General features: G+C 43.3%; 1 protein-coding gene across 1 annotated transcript; it reads right to left on the bottom strand.

Moving 5' to 3' along the window:
• Window positions 1–3,372: 3,372 nt before the first annotated feature.
• LOC136392467 (uncharacterized) lies at window positions 3,373–19,237 on the bottom strand. Its single transcript, XM_066364628.1, has 5 exons — window positions 19,156–19,237; window positions 18,698–19,032; window positions 9,061–9,143; window positions 3,964–4,150; window positions 3,373–3,429 (listed from the first exon to the last, which is right to left on the bottom strand). The coding sequence occupies exons 1-5, from the start codon at window positions 19,199–19,201 to the stop codon at window positions 3,373–3,375; spliced, it is 708 nt and encodes a 235-aa protein (XP_066220725.1). The 5' UTR covers window positions 19,202–19,237.
• Window positions 19,238–20,093: the final 856 nt, after the last annotated feature.

Genomic DNA, 20,093 nt, shown 5'->3' on the forward strand with positions numbered 1-20,093 from the left:
TTTGTATACTTTCCAAGATTTTTTTTTTCAGATAATGAGAGGAATTGGGGGGCATCCATAGAAGCAATAGCAATTAATGTCTTCTGAAATTATGTTGCTACTAAGCTATCTTGCAAGTGCACTCTATATATCTTTAAGTAAAAGTTACTCTTAATGTTATGTCAATTTCTTAATGGGCAAGCCTTTTGTTATCTTGTGAGAAAAGTTAGAACACTGCATAAACTCAAGGCCATTTGCCTGAGCAAGCGGTGGTCCTTTGCTAATCCTTAATGATTTCGTCTGTTAATCTCTCTCTGCTCCTTGACTCACAACAACAGTAAAGTTGAGTTATCAGTTAGTACTAATCTTTTAAAAGCTTTCCCAATGTTTTTATCGCTATTCAAGTTATTTTGTAGTTGTACTTTGAATGATTTGCCACCTGATTTGTAGTTTATAGATATAAATTAACTGTTATCTGGAAACATGTAAACATAGTGAAACAGAAGCAATGATTAATACCATGTAATTGTAACTTGGTGTGTGTATATAAAAAAGGAGCTGTACTAGCATTTGGCAGAGATGCCTGGCAGTAAATGCTAACTAGAGAATAAAGAGAAAGAAAAGAATTCGGCTCTCTCACTCGAATTTCGCCGACGCCGTCTCCTCCTGTGGGACTCCTGGATCCCCCCTGGGGCTGGACCCCGGCACTTCTGATAACTAATAATTTGATAGAATTTATTCTTTCTTGAACAAACTTTGTTATAAAATTGATTAAACATGGTCCTAATGTCAGACAGCATAAAATTAAAGTAAGAGGACCGATTGTAGGAAACAGGGTAGGTAGCCATGGTGACCAGTTAAACATTCTCTGGAACCAATTCTCCAATTTTTCAAATTCTTTTCTTCTTTTTTCTATATCTGTCCTAACTAAATATAGACTTTTTAAATTATACCAGAATTATTAAAATTGAAACAACAAGTTTCTCCTAATGTTGCACATAAGTCACCTTGTTGAAGGAAAAGTAGGTCTAAACCTTTTCTATTTTGTAAAACTATTTCAGCTAAGGAATTTACTTGTGCTTCTAACTTGGAGATAAATTACTTTAAATTTTCTAAATCATAGTTGATTAGACTATTTAACTTCCTTATTTGTATTTCTCCTGCTATTAAGGCCGCAGTCCCAACTACAGCTCTTTCTTGCTAATTCTAATCCTACTAGTAAGGGGACAAGAACTGGGACTTGTTTCCAACAGGACAACATGCTAGGTGGTTGCATTAATAGTCTTCCTTTATTTCCTTAATACAAATAAACTTGAAGCATAACATATATTAGAATACACAATAGAGGCTTATTCTGTTCTCTAAACGTGTTTTTTTTTTCTTTTTTACAGACCTCCTACAACCTGTACAAACCTTCTGCAACTTACATAACCCTCTTTACTATTCAGAAATAACTAGCTTTCATAACAACTTACTTTCTCCCTCTTTTCTTTCAAAAGCATTTCTATACCTTATATCTTTCATTATTAAAACTATAGAATTCTGTTCTAATTAATTGGAACTCTTAATTTCTAAAAACCTCAAACTTCAGTGACAACCAAGCTAGCAACAAGCAATTCTTTTTCAAACTATACTTCCTTTTGGACGTGCCCTCTTCTCAAGGAGCCCATCGTACACATGACTAATATTTACAGGTCACTTTACAGGGGTAGCTATGAGCACATATATACTTTGCATTTACCTTGTAGCTCCTCTCCCAGTGAAGGGACCTATACCCCCCTTCTGCATGACCCACAGCGGCATACACATTAAACCTTAAGATGACTTGCTCTGGCCGTCACCTGACACTAGCCCTCCCCCCCCCCCTTTCTAAAGTTCAATTATAAAGAGTTCCATTTCGGGGTTCTTCAGGCTTTTGTGGTACAGAGACCAGCCAGCTCCCAGTTTGAGGCTGGAGCAGGGCATGTTGTCCTTCTTAGGGTCAACTTACAGGGGTTGGTGGGATCTATATGCATGGTCTCTGAAGGGTTCTTCAAGGGAGCTTAGGGAGAAGGGTTGTTGCCCTGCTTAATACAATCTTATACAGGGTGAATCCTGCCTGGTGGGGTACGCATTGTGTTTTCAAAATAGCAAAGGTAAGAAGATTGACCTAGTTTTCACCTGTCTCTAAAATGAATTTAGTCAGGACTTCTTTCAGAGTTCGGTTCATTTTTTTCGACCTGTCTCAATCTCTGAGGCCTGTGAACACAATGTAATTTCTAATTAATACTGAGTGCCTTTCCTATTAGCTGTGAGATTTTGGACCCAAATGCAGGCCCATTATTAGACCCAATATCAATAGGCAAGCCAAATCTGGGAATAATTTTATAAGCAATTTCTTAACAACTGTTACTGCGGTCTCAGTTCCAGTAGGGAAAGCTTCTACCCACCCTGAAAAGGTGTCAATAAAAACTAATAGGTACTTATATTTCTCTGCTGGTGGCTTTATTTCACTAAAAGCTCTCTCCTAATGGTCTTCCGGGAAAGCTCCTCTTTCCCTATTTCTTTTTACAACTTGTCTACTCTGCTTAGCATTTACTTACATACAGACTAAACACTTGGACACTACACTTTCTATAATAGATTCTAAGCCTGGCAAATAGTAATTTTTCTAAATAATTCTATTAGCTTAGTTTGGCCTAGATGAGTAGCTTGATGTAGCTGCCGATAATCTCTCTGCCTAGGGCTTCAGGTAAGAAGGGCCTTTTGTCTGGCAACTCTAACCACCCTTCCTTATTTCTAGACATTCCTCTTCTTTTAGCAAAATCCTCCTCTAGTTGGTTATAAAAAGGTGTCTCTGGCAACAAGGGTTCCAGTAAAGTCACTAAAATTTCTAAAAGCCCTACGGGTTTTAGGGCTACTTCTGTGTCTGCTTGATCAGCTACCCAGTTTCCTTTGCCTCTATTGAGTCCCCTTTCTGGAGTGCTGGGCAATGAGTAAGGGCTACAGTCTCTGGTAACCAAATGGCTTCCAGCAAGGCTAAAATTTCTTCTTTGTTTTTAATGTCCTTACCAGCAGATGTTAAAAATCCTCTCTCCTTATAGATCGCTGCATGAACATGGGCAAAAGCATACCTACTGTCAGTGTAAATATTGACCTTTTTTTTTTCTTTGGCCCAACTTAACGCCTGGGTGAGAGCAATAACTTCTGCCTGCTAAGCCAAGGTTCCATGGTGCAAGGCTTGGGCTTATATGAAATTATTAGGAGTCACTACAGCTGCTCCAGCATGTTGAACCCCATCTAGGACAAAACTACTTTTATCTGTGAATAGCTGTTCTTCCACATTAGGAAGGGGAACATCAGTAAGGCCTGGTCTTGCAGTTGAACAGAGTCCAGCAGCTCAGAGCAGTCACGCTAGGGGATGCTTGAATAGTCATCAGGCATCAGGCTTGCTGAGTTGTTAGCCTGCATCTGGAGAAACTTAATCCGAGGCAGGTCTATGAGCAGAGCCTGATACTGTGTGATCCTAGCATTACACATCCACTTTTCTGGAGTTCCTCTAAGTAAAGTCTCTACTGCATGTGGGGCCTTCAGAAACAGTTCTTTCCCCATAGTCCATTTATTTGCCTCTGTCACTAGTATGGCAGTGGTGGCTATGGCTCTGAGACAGTTCTAAAGCTTCTTGTTCTTTATCTGTCCAAATTAACTCTTGGGTTCCTGCTGTACAGGAGTATAAAGGCTTGGCTATCTCTGCAAATCTAGGGATCCACAACCTCTAGTAGCCAACTGCCCTTAGTAATTCTCAAACATGCCTCTTGTTAGAGAGGTTTGGGATCTGAAGAATTGCCTCTATACTACTGGAGGAGAGAGTACACATCCCACCTCAATGTGGTGTCCTAGGTAGTTCACCTTGGAGGTGCAGAGTTGCGCCTTTTTAGCTGACACTCGGTAACCCAGAGTGTACAGTGTTTGTAAAAGACCCTCAGTGGCTGTCTGGCAGCTTACCTCTGTATCCACAGCTAGAAGCAGTTTATCTACATGCTGTAGCAGCGTGCATTCAGGATGTTCCTGGCGGGAGGCGAGCAGGTCCTGATGTAGAGCCTCATCAAAGAGGTCGATGAATTCTTGAAGCCCTGTGGCAATCTGGTCCATGTTAGTCTGGTCCTGAAATGCCTGCCTCTGGGTCATTCTTCTTGAAGGCAAAGATGGGCTGACATATTGGGACTAAGGGAGAATATTGAAAAAATCATCTTTTAAATCTAAGACTGTGTAAAATTCCAAGTTCGGTTACAACAGGCTTAACAGTGTGTAGAGGTTAGGCACAGTTGGATCTATTGTCTTAATCTGCTTATTTACTTCCAGTAAGTCCTGGACAGGATGATAGTCTTTGGTGCTTGGCTTCTGAACAGGCAGCAAAGGAGTATTCCATTGGGATTGACAATGAACAGGAATACTAGCTTCTAACAGTCTCTTAATATAGGTACTTGCTCATTGAGAGCAGTCCAAGAAGAACAGATTGAGAAGCTCAGTAAGGAAGTATATTGGGTAGTCCCCTACTTGTAAAGTTACCTTGGGCTCCTGGGGGCTAACGAGTATGGAGCCCTGGCCCCATTAGTCCTCCTGTAAATTAAAGACTCTTGGGGTCTGCTGTGACTTTCCTTTCATTTTAGGACAGCCTTTCCTCTAATGTCCTTTTTCTTTACAATTAAGCGCATTGATTTTTTTTCTTAACTCAGGCTTTCCTCCCTTTTTGTTCCCTTTCTTTTTAGTCTGGTGTTCTAAAGCAGCTACAACTACCCTAGTCATCCTTTTAGTCTGTTACTTCTCAAGGGTGCCTCTATTATTATAAATTTTCTGAGTTATTTCTGACAGTTGGGAAATTACTATCCCTGGGAAACCTTCTAATTTGTGTAGCTTTCTCCTAATATCTGGAGCTGACTGGGTACACAGCAGCTAAGTTACTTGCCCTAGCATTTTCTGGTGCCTCGGGGTCTAGAGATGTATAGACCGTGGAAGCTTCCTGCAGTTTTTCTCAGAAAGCTGCGGAAGTCTCCTGAGGACCCTGAACAACTTCTGACACCTTAGACAAGTTCATGGGTTTCTTAGCAGCTCCCTGATCCCAGCTAACAGAGATTGGTGAAAAGTGTTCAAAGCTTCCTGTCCTGCTGTGGCATTGGGGTCCTATTTGGGTTGGACAATTGGAAACATATTCTCAAGGTTTTCCCGATTATCAGAGCTATTTCTCCCTATCATGACAGCTTCTCTTGCCTCTGATTTGATTCTTTCTCCTCAGTAGTGAACAAGGTGACTAAAATCTGCAGACAATCATTCCAGGTGAGGTGATGTTTACAGCACTGATTCTAATCATTCTGTTAGGGCCTGAGGCTTCTATTCTGAGTTTTCTAATTCTGTAGGTCCCTTGAGGAAAAGGGGACATAAACCATGAAAAGTTGCCTCCCCTGTGGCAACCCATCAGCAGGCGGGGCTTCCCTCAGGGGGAAAATGAGTTTAAAAGGAACAGTATTACCTAAGTCTTCCCCTTGGGTTTGGCTCTAGGTATGAGGCAGTGAGAAAGTGACCTGATTATTCCCTGGAGTCAAAGCAGAGGAAATAGAAGGGGCTGTAGCAAGGGGGTAGCAGTTGAAATTCCTCTGAGTGGTTTACAACACAAGCAGTTGTTTGGAAATGCAAATGTCCCTGGCTGGCCATGCCACTAAAACCTTTTGTCCCAATCACCTGGTGCAGTCCTTGAGCATAGAAAGAGGGTTTTTTTTTTTTTTTTTCTCATTTTTCTGAAGCTGGAAACAGGGAGAGACAGTCAGACAGACTCCCGCATGCGCCCGACCGGGATCCACCCGGCACGCCCACCAGGGCTGACGCTCTGCCCACCAGGGGGTGATGCTCTGCCCATCCTGGGGGTCGCCATATTGCGACCAGAGCCACTCTAGCGCCTGAGGCAGAGGCCACAGAGCCATCCCCAGTGCCCGGGCCATCTTTGCTCCAATGGAGCCTCGGCTGCGGGAGGGGAAGAGAGAGACAGAGAGGAAAGCGCGGCGGAGGGGTGGAGAAGCAAATGGGCGCTTCTCCTATGTGCCCTGGCCGGGAATCGAACCCGGGTCCTCCGCACGCTAGGCCGACGCTCTACCGCTGAGCCAACCGGCCAGGGCGAAAGAGGGTTTTTTATGAGAGCATGCCACTGGTCAATATAGGGGAATTGGTCAGGGACCTGGGATTCCCAGTGCCTGAGGGGCTGGGGGAGCTGCCACATCAAGCAGCACCAGGGAGCCCAAGTGAGCCCTGTGCAAGCTCCACCACCCCAAACACCATGGAGGTGGCATTGCCCTGTCTTCCACTTTTACTTTCTCTGCCTCAGCTATAGCCGCCTGGCTGCCTGCTGCAGCTCTTGCTCAGCCCAGTCTCCCCCAATGGGTAGGTGTGCGCGGCGCACAGGGACAATGGCCCATGATAGTATTCTAGACTGCCCGTGCTTTCTCCAGGTCTAGCAATTCTTCACTTGGCCAGTCTGCTCTAAAAGTTGGCCATTTTAATTCACAGAGAGTTTTCAATGTACCTTTAGACAATTTTTACATTATAGTTATCAGAAAATCTAATTTGTAATTCTTAAGCATACACTCAAGAGGAGTTTAACTCTTACTTTGCCCTTCCCCTATTGCTACAAACAATATTAGCACAAATGAGCTTCCTAAGATCACGAAAGGAATAAAAAACTAAGGTTTGTGCTATTTTTCTAAAATGTCCCCCATTGGGTCATACCCTGGAGAACTGAAGGACAAAGAGCTTTCAGACAAAGGTTGACATACAAGGGAAGGGGATGCCCCGCAAGGAGCCCCAAACTGGAAACTCCAACGCAGGCACCTAAACTCCTTTTTGACACACCCTTCACTCAGGAGTTTTTGGTGTGGAGATAAAATAACAAAACAAAAGCAAAGAATGACATCTCAGCAGGAGAAAATTCAGAGAGAAACCTTTGAAAATAAAGGTACTCTAGGATATCTTGTAAAAATACATGAAAGCAACAAAGTAAGCAGAGGGTAAACATATAAGAGAGCAAATTCACATGTGTCCTGGGACTCTTCTACAAAAACAGACTTCAGATTACTCTCTGCTAACGTGTTGGCCCTGGAGAGCCTATTGCATGAGTGTGATCACGTCTGATCCTTGATCACAGTAGTTTTAAACCGGCTAGCCACAGACAAATTACAGATTGAACAAATTGCAAATTGGCTCTACTCACCTCCGGAGGCTTTCCTGATGACTCCGAATGGGTGGACAGGCATGCTGATTGTCCATGGCTGACAGTAGGCCAGACAGAAAAGCCCAGCAGGGCCCTGGAAAGTCTCAGGTGGCATGTTTCCTGCTGGGTTTCTGTCCCCAGAAGTCAGGCTGAGGAGGCCAGTGGCCCTGCTTGTGTGTGGCAAAGACAAATGTGTCCAGAGGACAAGATCTCGCTGAGGCCTCCAAAATGTTGTATCACAACCATGAGAAACAGACTTCTTCCCATACAGTTAAGTAACCAAATTAAGGAGTCTTTACTTTAAAGCCAGTGATCTCACAGAGACCTAAATTTTCAAATGTAGTGGCTCCAAACACAGTTTGGCACTAGCTTTTAAAGACAAAATTACATACTGATTGGGAATGGGGAGGAGAAGAAGCAAGCAGTAAAACAAAGCAGTGAAACATGCTCTCTTATAATGTTTATTAATAAGATTAATTCAGGGAGAAACATTCCAGACACATCTGCAACCTTTCAGAACTATCCAAGGCCACAGCCTGGGAAACCAACCTCAAGGCCAGGGGGAGGGAGTTTTTTTTTTTAGAAAAAGTGAGTTCTGCTAAAAATCTCTTTGTTTTAGAGAAAATAAGTTCTGCTAAAAATTACTCGTGCTAAGGGCCTTTCCTTTTTATATTTCAGTTCCTACCTGGTGATTACTGTACTGGGTGGGCCTTGCCAGTGGATTGATGTGGGAGCTGGGGTTGTTGTCAGGGCTCCCGTCAGCTCCCCGTCCTCACTGCACACGTCCTGGTTCTTTATCTGTGTGTTTTCTGTGAGAACATGACGTTGTCAGAGAAGAAAGGTCTTTGTTGTTGATTAATTCAATGTGTTCTCATTTACACTTGAACTCACCCTGGGATTAAATATATATACCCTGTGATGGGCAAAGGTAGGTTTACGGTTGTAATAGAGCTAAATAATACAGTAATTAATAAATAATAACACAAGGTAAAATGTTGTGGTTCATGTACTCATAAATGTAAACATACTTTTGCTCACCATTGAATATAGAGATATAATATATAGCTATCTGATAAATAAATAAATTTAACATAATTTTTGTCTAGTTTTATAATTTTCCTCAATATTGACATAAAAGCATATCTCATCTCTTTTTAGATCTCACTTCTTCATTTCTGACCTAAACTGCTCCTGCCCTGTTGTGTTCTAATTTACATTAGCCCTGATAAAGTTCACTTCTCTCAAGTTCAGAAATTCTAATAGGGTTATATTTATAAATTCTAAGTTCAAAAAAAACAAATTTATTCATTCTCACACCAAAGAACCACAGAGGGAAAGGTATGACAGGTCATGTGGTTACAGTGGAGGAAGTGAGCAGGTGACAGGTCTGAGAGCCATGTCCTCACAGGGAGAGTCCCCCAGAAGCTGGAGATCAGGGCTTCTCAGAGAGTGATCTCCAGGAAACAGAGAAAGCAGCTTCCCTGAGTGGTGAGGGTGCAGGGGACGGGCATCATGTCAAGGCAGGAAGCAGAGCCATGCAGGGAGGTGAGAGAAGGCCCCTGAGTCTCCCAGGTCATAGATGCCAGACTTGTGCATTGCTTGTCACCTGCCCAGCAGCTCTGAGGGATATTTTGTATCTGTGTACAAAGTGACTCTGTTTGAGTTGGAAGGCCAGCAATAAAAGTAAGTATTTTATTGACCACTGAAGACAAACTGAGACAGGAACATTAGACTGCATGCTTTAATAGCCCAAGTGACAGCAAAAGATGTCCTGTGACCAGCAGGTGTTGGTCACAATCCAGGACAGAAAAAAATGGGTCATGGGAGAGAGGAGGGCACAAAATTACCTCTCTTTCCCTTGGCACAGGTGTCCTTTGTGCATGGGGTGGTATTTATCTAAGTGACAGTGATAGTCAGCCTCCTCATCAGGCTGGAGGTCAAAGGAGGTCAGTGAGGCCATAAGCACAACCAGGAGCCAGACAAGAGGTCTGGACCACTGACACTCAGGCACTTTTGTCCCAAGTCACAGGTGCAGAAGGGTTTGTTTGCTTGGAGCTAACTGTGTTTGCTGCTTCATGCTCAGGAGACCATGACCTCAGACCCTGTCTCATCAAGGGCTTCACAGGAGGATTGACAGATACTGTGAAGTCCCTGCTCCTAATGTCCCTCAGCCCAGCCCACACCCGGAATTGTTGTAAAGCTCCAGTGGGGTGAGAGTCAGGGCACAGTCATGGCCTCAGGGCTCAGGAAGCCCCTTTCCCTTTCAGGAGTCCACATGGTCCTGTGTGCTGTCGGCTTTAAAAGCGTCTCATCCATAGGTCAACTCACCCCCTTCCCTGGAGCAGGCTCTGCATTTCTCCAGCAAGAGTGAAGCATTCTCACCCTATCAAGAACCCCCAAATATTTCTTGACCTCAGCCACAATTTGCCTCCTGATACCCCCTCTCTCCTAATTGAACAGTAGGTGCAGGTGCCCAGCAGAGGTTGCACCAGCTCTGTGCTGGAAGTCCGCATGCACCGGAGTTGCCACCCGGGACCTCACATCTTGGGGCCCCATCCACGGTACTCAGAGCTCTTTCATCGCCTGTGCACAGGTGCTTGGGAGGAAGGGGAAGGTCACTGCTCTGACCTCCTGAATGGCAGAACCCAGGCTGTAGAGGACAGTCCACCTGCTGGGATGGTTCCTGAGCTATGAAAAATAAAAAAAATAGTCATTTGCTTATTTTAAGAAAAGAACAGCAGTCCCACTAACTGGTTTACCACACATAACTAACAGGCAAAATGTCAGTGATATAATGAGGAATTTATTTTTGATATTGGTTTTATTTTCCTTAGATTTCAGAAACATGGAATAAAAAATGGGTAGCAGAGATTCTAAACCAGAAGTTACTTCCAAATATAGTTTACATGTAGAATTTTTTTTAATGCTCATTTGTTGTTGCCATGGTTTAGCCACAACAAGTTTATTGCGGGGTCTTCAAACGGGAAAAGGTATGGAATTAAATAAATGATAGAGAATTAAAGATATATACATAAAGATGGGTTGGGAGGACCGCAAGGCAAACAGTCTCTACTGCTCCTAAGCTGATGCAATAGCGGCCCCCAGAAGAACATTCGTCTTTATTCAGGGAAAAAGTGTGGTCTGTTAGCAATTCAATTGTTTCCAAGACAACTCAAAGACAACCCCCACCATACCATTTAGATCTAACTTTATACCAATAAGAAACTAGCTTCCAGCCTCTTCTGGAGAACATGGGTGGGATAAGCAATAATCAGGTATAGCTCTTTGTTAACTGGGCAAGTGAGATGGGTGGTTAGGCCCAGCACCTATCCCCTGGATATAAAAACACCCTGTTTATATTTCAGTCCCCAACAGATCCCCCTTTTGTATTTATTAAAACTTCACATTTGTGTATTGTGATCCATACTTATTTGAATTTCCATGTTTGGATTTGGAGGCAGACTGGAAAAATATAAAATAAACAACAATATTAAAATAGCCAATGCTAACAGATACTATAACAAGTGTCTAAATACAATGAAGTGATTAAAGCCTATTAGATTATCAAGCAAAGTCTTAACTAATACAATAGGATTTAAAATAAAATTCTTAGTCTTAAATGTCTTTAACGTGTTAATGTAATTTCACTAAGTCCATGTTGACTCCATCATCACTTTATATTATTCGTAAATGTAACCCAACTCCACTTCAGTCTGCAAAGTGTCTCAAGGAGCAGGAGTCACACACATTCAGGGAAAGTCAACAAGGCACTGGAGTTGTGATCACATTTTCATGCTTTGCAGCTACAGTTTAAGTCCCAATGACTACTGCTTCTAGCTGGTAACAATTCAAGTAGACTGGAAAAGCCATCGCAGCATGTATGGAGACAGAGCTTCTGTTTTCTTTAAACTGGAGAGGTGAACCCAGGGTGTCTTTCCCTGGAGCTTTGCAACCATGGCGTGGTGAGGAGAACCTGGGGATACACTATGCTGGGTAGCAGAGGTAAATGCATCTAAATTAGGAGCAAGTCCCAGCCTAAAATAGGCATGGGGCATTGAGGCAAGAGACGTAAAGGAAATATTATATATTAAACAAAGTAGCAGAAACTAAGACTATCAACACCCACAACAGAGATTTTTAAGGGATGAATAAAAACCTGAATATTCAGGCAAGGCATAGTAAGTGGCCCTTGTGTCTATAAGAAATGAGATTAGTTTACCTGCTACTTGGAAGAAATACCCTAGGCTTGTCCATAGCGATGTGAGATGGGATCAATGGCCCTGGGCACCTTTAGTCTTCAGTGGCAAGCCCCAGTAGGCTGGCAAGGTCAGGTCACAGGTAGCCGGAGCAGGGCTGGAAGAGACTAAACCCTCCCTTGGAGGACTGAGGGGGCAGCGTACCTTCCAGTGTCCCTTTTTCCCATAGCAAAGGCATGTCTCTGGTGGGGGCTGAGAAGCCTGGCAGGCTTTAGCTTAATGACCTTCCTTTCCACTCTTGAAGCAGGGCCCTGATGGAGTCTTATGAAGCCCCTTCAGGGCATTGGAACCTTTATGGGCATATGCCAAGAGCTGGTATTTTGCCTGATTTCTTTTTGGGCTCTGTCTGCCTTTTCTGTTTCTCTCTTGGTCATTATAGACCTTAAAAGCCATGCTTAGAAGATCTCGCTGAGAGGTTTGAGGGTCCCCATCTGCCTATATAAACTTTTTTCGTATATCTAGAGCTGATTGGAAAAAGACAAAACAGCATTATTAGCTGGATTAAATAAAAGAGGGTAGAAGTTTGCAGGAGAAAGAAAAGAAGTTTGGCATCTTCTGTAGGATTTTAGAGTCTCTCAGCTGCTGAATAAACCTGTATAACAGCATTCAAAAGAAAAAATTTTTTAAGTAAAAAGCATGATAAAATAGATTTGCAGGAGTTCCAGGATATGACTCCATCCCCCCTTTTTAAGATTATTTATAATTGACCTTTAAGCATTTGTTGAGCACATTTTATAATACCTTTATTTCAAAATTGTAAGAAATACTTGTCTTTATGTTAACTTCTAACAAAACATAGTAAATGCATTTTCAAGTAACATTCCCATTTTTATTAAAACATTTTTACCCCATTAATTAACAGACAAATTAAAGAGTATATTAAAGCTGGAAAATTCCAGTGTGACTTTTATTATTTTTCTATATTATTAACAAAAATTTACATTTTTATTAGGTAAATTTACTCTGCTTCAAGCTTTGTAGCTGCAGCAGCAGCCTGAAGTTTGAAGCAGTTTAGCCAAAATTAGCAAGTCTTTAGGATTCATATTCCATTCTATTTAAATTGAAATGAGCGCATTATACTTGTTGCAATTAAAATGAAAAATTTGTAGAGATGATATCATTTTATTTTTTCAATATTAAAGCCGGTATTTCCAATTTTTGCATGCAAGAATTTGAAACATCATATTTAGACAACATTAAACAAAGACCAAACACAAACAAGGATTAGACAAGGTAGACAAATTAAAGAGAAACCTGGGATTTTAGAGATTAGAACGTGGCCTGCTTGATTTTTATGCAGGGCTATTATGATAGGAACAGAAGGATAGAAACTAAACAGAACTCTCTTGAAAAGGTTCAAGAACGGCCGTTTATGAGATTCTGCTTAGTCACATCCAAATAGGAGTTACCTTCGCTCTCATTTCAGGCATAGAACAATAAAGAAATAAAATGAGTTTAGAGAAAGAGAATAACTGGAAAAATCTGCAATTTTCCCAAACTTTTAAGTATTTCTATTTATTAAAGAAAATCAGATAATTACAACTTTAAAAAGCTTTTCAGTCTTCTAATCATTCATAAATTCTAATAGCTGCTACAACCAGCAGCCGAAATCCTTTCGTTTAAACCCCCGCTGAAAGGCAGGTTTAGCTTATCTGGAAGGGGAATATTTTTCCGCTCCTCTCCTGGGGCTGGGGCTCCCAGGCAGAGCCCAACCTGCCTCGAACAAAGGTCAGCCTGCCATAGAGCTGTCAACCTCGCCACCACCACCACCACCCCCGCAGCCACAGGGATTTGGGGCCCCGGGCCTTGGAGGCGCTTCCTTTGCTGATGCGCCTCAAGCTTGTAGGAGCTGCACACTTCAGCAAAGGAGGCTGCACTGTGTACCTGGCCTGCGCCACCCATGAGACACAACCCGTCTGCTGCCCGCGCATTAGCGGGACACGCTTTCTTAGCCGCCCACGCGAGTGGCCACCTGTGTATCCATAAGGCAACCATGGCCCGGCCATCCAGGCAGCCGCTGGGACTCAAGGCGGTGGCTGCCAGGGCTTCTCATGCTTGCACTACTGGAAACTTGGTGGCTTCTGGAACCTTCCTTGTATTTGGGGCACGCCTTCATGGCCGCACACCTTTTGTATGCGGATTCCGGAGTATTGGCCAGAGCTCTCACCTGCCCCATTTGTGTCTTTTTTGCCCCACTGACCTGGGAAGCCATCGCTTCTGCCTCAGCTGTCGCCTGCTCGCTTCACCTCAGAGGTACTGGGCAGGGTGAGCCTGGAGGCCAGCGCAAACCCTAGTCCACGGGCGGCCTCGTCCCTGCCGCTTTACCGGCTCTCGGCTCATCGCCCCTGCCTGGGGAGGCCAGCCTTCTGCTCTTTGGAGCCGAGATTTCCAAGGGCCTGAGACAAAAACTTTGGGAGCAGAGGGCTGCAGAGCCACAAAGTTTAAAATGGCCATAACTGTGATATTCCCATTTTCCAAGTTAATCTTAGACTCCAAGCTTTTATATTTACATTCCTCTGTTTCTACCTCATTCTGATCAAACAACTTATTCTCAAATAAAAACATTTGTACAAAAAGAAAAAGGTTCCTCACTTTTGAACCTAGTACTCCCATAGTTATTTACTCCCAAATTATTACTATACTCTCTCTCCCCACACACACTGTACTTAAAAGCTTTATTCTCTAAAAGCTTTAATTTACTTCGTGTGTTTACTTTTGGGGAAGTTTCATTACCTTTTCACTTTCCCTTTTTCAATGGCCCCATGTTGGGACCCAATTGTCATGGTCCAGCCATGACAAGTCTATTACGGGGTCCTTGAACTGGAAAAGATATGGGAGGGGAGCAGAAAGCAAACAACAAACAAAAACAATGAGTCCCCGTGGTGGGAGCTCAGCGGAGAAGCTTTGCTCTGGATGCTGAGTGTGAACAGAAGCTTATTCAGGGAAAGGGATCCTCACAGAAGAGGACCTAGAAGTTGAGGAATGTTTACCCTTCCGGGGCAGAGAGGAGAGGAGACTGCACACCCATGAAGGTTCTGCAGAGCAGGGGACTGAGCGTGGCCTGGACATCCAGAGGGACCACTGCGGCCATCCTGAGATATTGTCTTGTGTGCAGGGACATTATTAATCTGGCTGTGCCTGTCACCAGTGCTTCAAATTAAAGGTTTATGTCTGTGGATCATTCTAGGACTTTGCAAGGGGACATCCTGGGGAAGCTGGAGGAAAATGACAGCAGAGAAAACTGGGAAGGGCTGGAATGGCTCATGGCACGAGTTAGGACACGGGTAGGTGACTGATTGAACTGCAAGCTGGGGAACTGGGAGAAATGGGCCACAGTATCAGGTAGATGAATGGTATTACTGATCGAGGTGGGGATGACCCACCGACACTGGTGCTGTTGGGTGGAAGGGCAGGTGTGAGGGCTGTGTGTCAGGTTTGTGGTCCATTTGTCACATTGAGGCCAGGCTCTGAAAGTGGAGATGTGTTAGGAAGATTCAGAGACAATCAGTGCTGCAGAGACTGGTGTCCTCCTCTACGGGAAGAACAACAGTATAAGAAGTCACCAATTGCCAGGGCTCTTGAATGTGTCATTCATGCATTTATTCATTCATAAAGTCATCCTTTAAACCAGTGGTAGTCAACCTGGTCCCTATCGCCCACTAGTGGGAGTTCCAGCTTTCATGGTGGGCGGTAGTGCCGGGGTCCAGCCCCGGGGGGGATCCAGGGGTCCCACAGGAGGAGACGGCGTCGGCGAAAATGGAGTGAGAGAGTCAAATTCTTTTCTTTCTCTTTATTCTCCGGTTAGCATTTACTGCCAGGCATCTCTGCCAAATGCTAGTATAGCTCCCTTTTTATACACACACACCGAGTTACAATCACATGGTGTTAATTATTATTTTTGTTTTCACTATGTTTGCATGTTTCCGGATAACAGTTAATTTACATCTATGAGTCACAAATCAGGTAGCAAATCATTCAAAATACAAAATAACTTGAATAGCGATAACAACATCAGTAAAAGCTTTTAGAGTATTAGTTCTAAAAGGCTTGCCTCTATAGAAATTAACATAACATCAAGAATAGCTTTCATCCAAAGATATGCAGAGTGCACTTGCAAGATAGCCCAGCAGCAACACAAGACATTCCATGGATTTCCCTACATTTTTAAATCTCATGAGAACATCTCATTGAGAAAACCTAGCAATTGCCTTTAGTCAAAAGACAATTCTCTTAGTAAAACATTCTTTTCTTGCTGACTACGCTCTCATCCTAGGCCACACAATGGGCCATTCTACTATACCTTACCTAAGATACTATTGTCTAGTCAAATATTACTTATTTATTATATTTAAACACTAGTTAAGTTCTGACTCTATTCTTCTCAGAATATACCACTATTTGCAGATCAAAGAAGAAAGGAATGTTTCTCTACTTATCACATGAAAAGGCTAGGGAGGAAAAAATGTTAAGTGAAGGCCGAAGGGTGCTCTGTGCACAGCCACTGCCTCCTAACCATTCACAAGTCACAATCTATTCTTTTTATCACGATTAAGAAGGAATTCTCCTACAAACTTAACCCTTTACGAGGGATATCATAGCCAGCCTCTTATGTCTATGAGCCCAGTTCAAGGGGCTTGCAGGCTTTTCTGTGGAACTCACACCCTCTGTCTCATTTCCAAAGAAATCACTACGAATCTACAGGGAAAGCACGGTACTATTATCCCTGTGCCATAATTAATAGCACATACCCAGAAAAGGGGGGATATAAGGCCAAATTAATTCAAAAAGTCAAAGGGGGAAGTATCGTTGTGCCTATCCTTTGTGGTGACTTTGTCACCCCACAGCCATTGGTCTTCACTGCAGTGACTTTGTCCCCCGCAGCCATTGGTCTTCACTGCAGTGACTTTGTCAATCAGCAGTTTTTGGTCTTCTTCTGCTGTGACCTTGTCAGCCAGCAGTTGTGGGTCTTCTCCTGCTGTGACCTTGTCAGCCAGCAGTTGTGGGTCTTCTTCTGCTGTGACCTTGTCAGCCAGCAGTTGTGGATCGGCTCCCGACATCTCCCCCTTTTTTATTATTTAAATAAAGCCTATGTATTTTCACCGTTGTTTCCCTGAGATTGTTGTTTAAGAGTCGGAACATGACTGGAAGGACAAGAAGAGTGATAATTACCACAGCTATTATTATGCCTATATCAGTAGCTAAAGAGGTCAGGCCATGCATAGAAAACATACTTTTAATGTTTTCAACAAATTGATCAGCTACTTCTGAGGCAGAGACTAAAGAGCCTGAATGTCCTAAGTTTTGTATCTGCTGATGTAATTTCTTCAAATCTAAACTAATATCACTATTATTCCACACACCTAACAAATGATTCTGTATATTATTCCATGCTATGATAGACTGATTGTATTCTAAAGGAGTCACACATATCCACCTGAATTCTGCATGGCATCTAAGAGTCATCCTAGCCTTCATAGCTAACAGCTCAATACCTATATGAATAAAAGCCTCCTCTAAAGCATTCACTTTCATTTCTAACTTCTTATCTAGAGTCTCCTGTACTGCTAATGCAAAAGATATATTACGAGATAAACTATCTACATGATTTGCAGTGTGAACCGATTGAGCTAAAGCAGTGGTGGAAGCAGCTACAGATTCTATAATAGCATTCCCTCTTTCAAAATATGACCCTTCTTTGTCATCTACATCACATACAACTTCCAGATTAGAGAGATAGACAATCCCAAAGAAAACATGTGGCTTGCTTTGTTAATTATTACAGCAAATCAATTTTTAAAGTATATCATTGACTTACTGTGTTAATGTCTATATAGTGTGTATCTATACACATATATTATGGAGAAGTTAAAAGACTCCCAAGAGGGGTGACCTCAGGACTATGCACTATTTTTAATTCTGTGTTTTCTGTCCTCTGAAGTTTTAAGAAGTGCATTTGCTCCAGAGAAACACCATCTCATGAAATCTGTGAAAATAACTCTGGGCTCTGGGTATGTTCATATCAGATGTCATATTACAGCTATGGTTTGATTTAAACTTACTGAAGATCCCCGTATGATGAATGAGGCTATGACATTTCTTCACAATGTGTAGCCTAGAGAACACTTCCAAAGAGGAGGGATTTGCATTATGTTTCTCAGTGCCTAAGTGTATCTTTGACCTTCACAGAAGTGGGAGAAGAGGGTAAATTTAAACAGCAGCCTGTTCTTTTCAGACCCATAGAAAAATAGAGACACCAAGAGTATAAGAACTATCACGTGTTTATTCATCGTGTGTCTCATGCTTGAAAAATTCTCCAGCCCTGACTGGATACCTCAGGTGATTAGAGTGTCGTCCCATTACGCAAAGTTCATGTGTTTGATCCCGGGTCAGGACACACACAGGAAAAAATAAATGTTTCTGTTACTCTGTCTTTCTTCCATCTTCTCTCTAAAATTGATAAATACATTTTAAAAGCACCCTTAAAAAGATAAATACACCAAAAGATAATATATGAAGATAGATATGCTAGAATTTCATGTGCATTGTTTAAAATTTCAATATATTAACGGCACCCATAGTCTGGCCAAAAATTGTACTCTGTTCTCTGGTTAACAGGAGATTCCATGTGACTGGGCCACAGGCTCTCTGACCTCATGTGAGTGTGTGTAACTGTCCTGTCTAACAGACAGGGACATGGAAAGACAGAGAGATGACACATCTAGTCTCCGTCCAGCTGAATGGCCTAAACAGGACTGAAAGTCAAACGTGTCCCAATAGCTGAGAGCATGTCCTTTTAACCCAGTGGTTCTCATACTGGGATGATTAGGCTTCCTCAGGGGACATTTGGAAATGTCTGAAGCTGTATTTCTGGGTCATTACTTAGAGAACAGGGAACTACTAGCAATGTAGTCATGGAGCCTAAAGGATGTTTCTATGTCCGACGTGTACAGAAGACCCCTCTCCACAGGCGATGACCCGATCTCCAATGTCAGACATGCAGAGGTTCAGAAACCCTGTTTTCAACTAAATCACCTCCATGAAGTGATTACAATGGAAATAGACAATAATCAAGACATGGGGGAAATCTGGAAAAAAAAAAAACCAGGACACAGAAACCGATAATCTCAATACAAACTTTCCAGCAGGAGACAGGAAGGAACTCCTCTCTGTGGTGCAGATGGTGAGGGCAGACCCAGGACGGGGAGGCTCTGGGGACTTTTGGTCTCACTTCCCCCTGAGTGTGGAGCACTGTGTGATTATAGCCGCTATCATAAGACTGACAGTAGTAGTCGGCCTCGTCCTCGGGCTGCAGCCCAGAGATGGTCAGGGAGGCGGCGTTGGAGGAGCTGTCGATGGACCCGGAGAACCGATCTGGAACCCCGGAGGGTCTCTTGTTGTCAAGGTAGATCACGGTGGTGAGGGCACTGCCCGGGCGCTGCTGGTACCAGGACACATAGCTGCTCCCAATGTTGCCGCTGCTGCGGGTGCAGGAGATGGTGACCTTCTGTCCTGGAGACTCTGACACAGAGCTGGGCTGAGTCAGCACAAACTGGGCCCAGGACCCTGCAAGGAGGGAGCAACACAGAGATCAGGGAGGACAGAACAGACCCCTTTCCCAGGGAGGGGGGAGAGGTCATCCTCCCAGGTGACAAACAGGTGCCCTCCCAGAATTCCCTCAGGCTCCACCTGTACAGTGAGCCAGGAGGGCGAGGAGGAGTGGAGCCCAATCCATGGTGCAGACGCCCCAGACTCTGCTTCCTGACCCACAGCCAGGCCTGAGCCTTTACACTTCTTATATGTCCCCCTGACACAGAGGGGGGAGTCTATGCAAATCTTCCTCTTTCTGGAGGCTGTGCAATCTTCCTTTTTCATAGGCTCCTTTTACAGAGCTGGGATCCAGCTGATAACAGGAAATTAAGGAGTGGGAGGGCTTCAGCCCAAGGATGACACAGGGAACCTGCAGAGGCAGGGAGAGGACTCACAGCTCAGGAACTGGGGGGCACATGCTCCTTCCGACGGTTGTAGGAGACGTGGCAGCCTCAGGCGACAGCTCGGTCTCAGGGCTTCTGGCCCTGATCGGGCCCCCTCATGTTTCCAGTCTTCTCAGATTGGCTCATTTCAATAATAATATGTGTGTGTTACATTCCTTCATGTTTTTCTGTGTCCTGATAACTATTATTTATATTTCCAATCATATTCCATTGTATAAATGGACAAGAACTTGATAACTCATTCACTTATTAAAGGACATAGCAATTGCTTTTTTAAGTTATAAGAAACATGAATAAAGAAGCTACAAATTTTTGTGCATCTGTTTGTTTGGACACAAATAACTGATAAGTAAACACCCAGCAATGTGATGTCTATATTGTATCACGTAAAAGTGTGTTTAGCTTTATAAGAAACTGACATAGGGTCTACAAATGCAGTCATGCTATTTTGCACTCCCAGCAGCATGAGTTAGAGTTCCTGCTGCCCACATCCTGGGTAGCATTTGCTGTCATCCGTGTACTGAGTGTTAGCCATTCTAATGAGACTAGTGGCATCTCTTGTTTAAAGTTGTAATGCCCAATGACATTGTGTTGAGCACACTCTCAGGTGCTGACTCCCAGGTGTACATAGTC

Source organism: Saccopteryx leptura, chromosome 2 (genome assembly GCF_036850995.1).
Source record: "Saccopteryx leptura isolate mSacLep1 chromosome 2, mSacLep1_pri_phased_curated, whole genome shotgun sequence".
Taxonomy (NCBI): domain Eukaryota; kingdom Metazoa; phylum Chordata; class Mammalia; order Chiroptera; family Emballonuridae; genus Saccopteryx; species Saccopteryx leptura.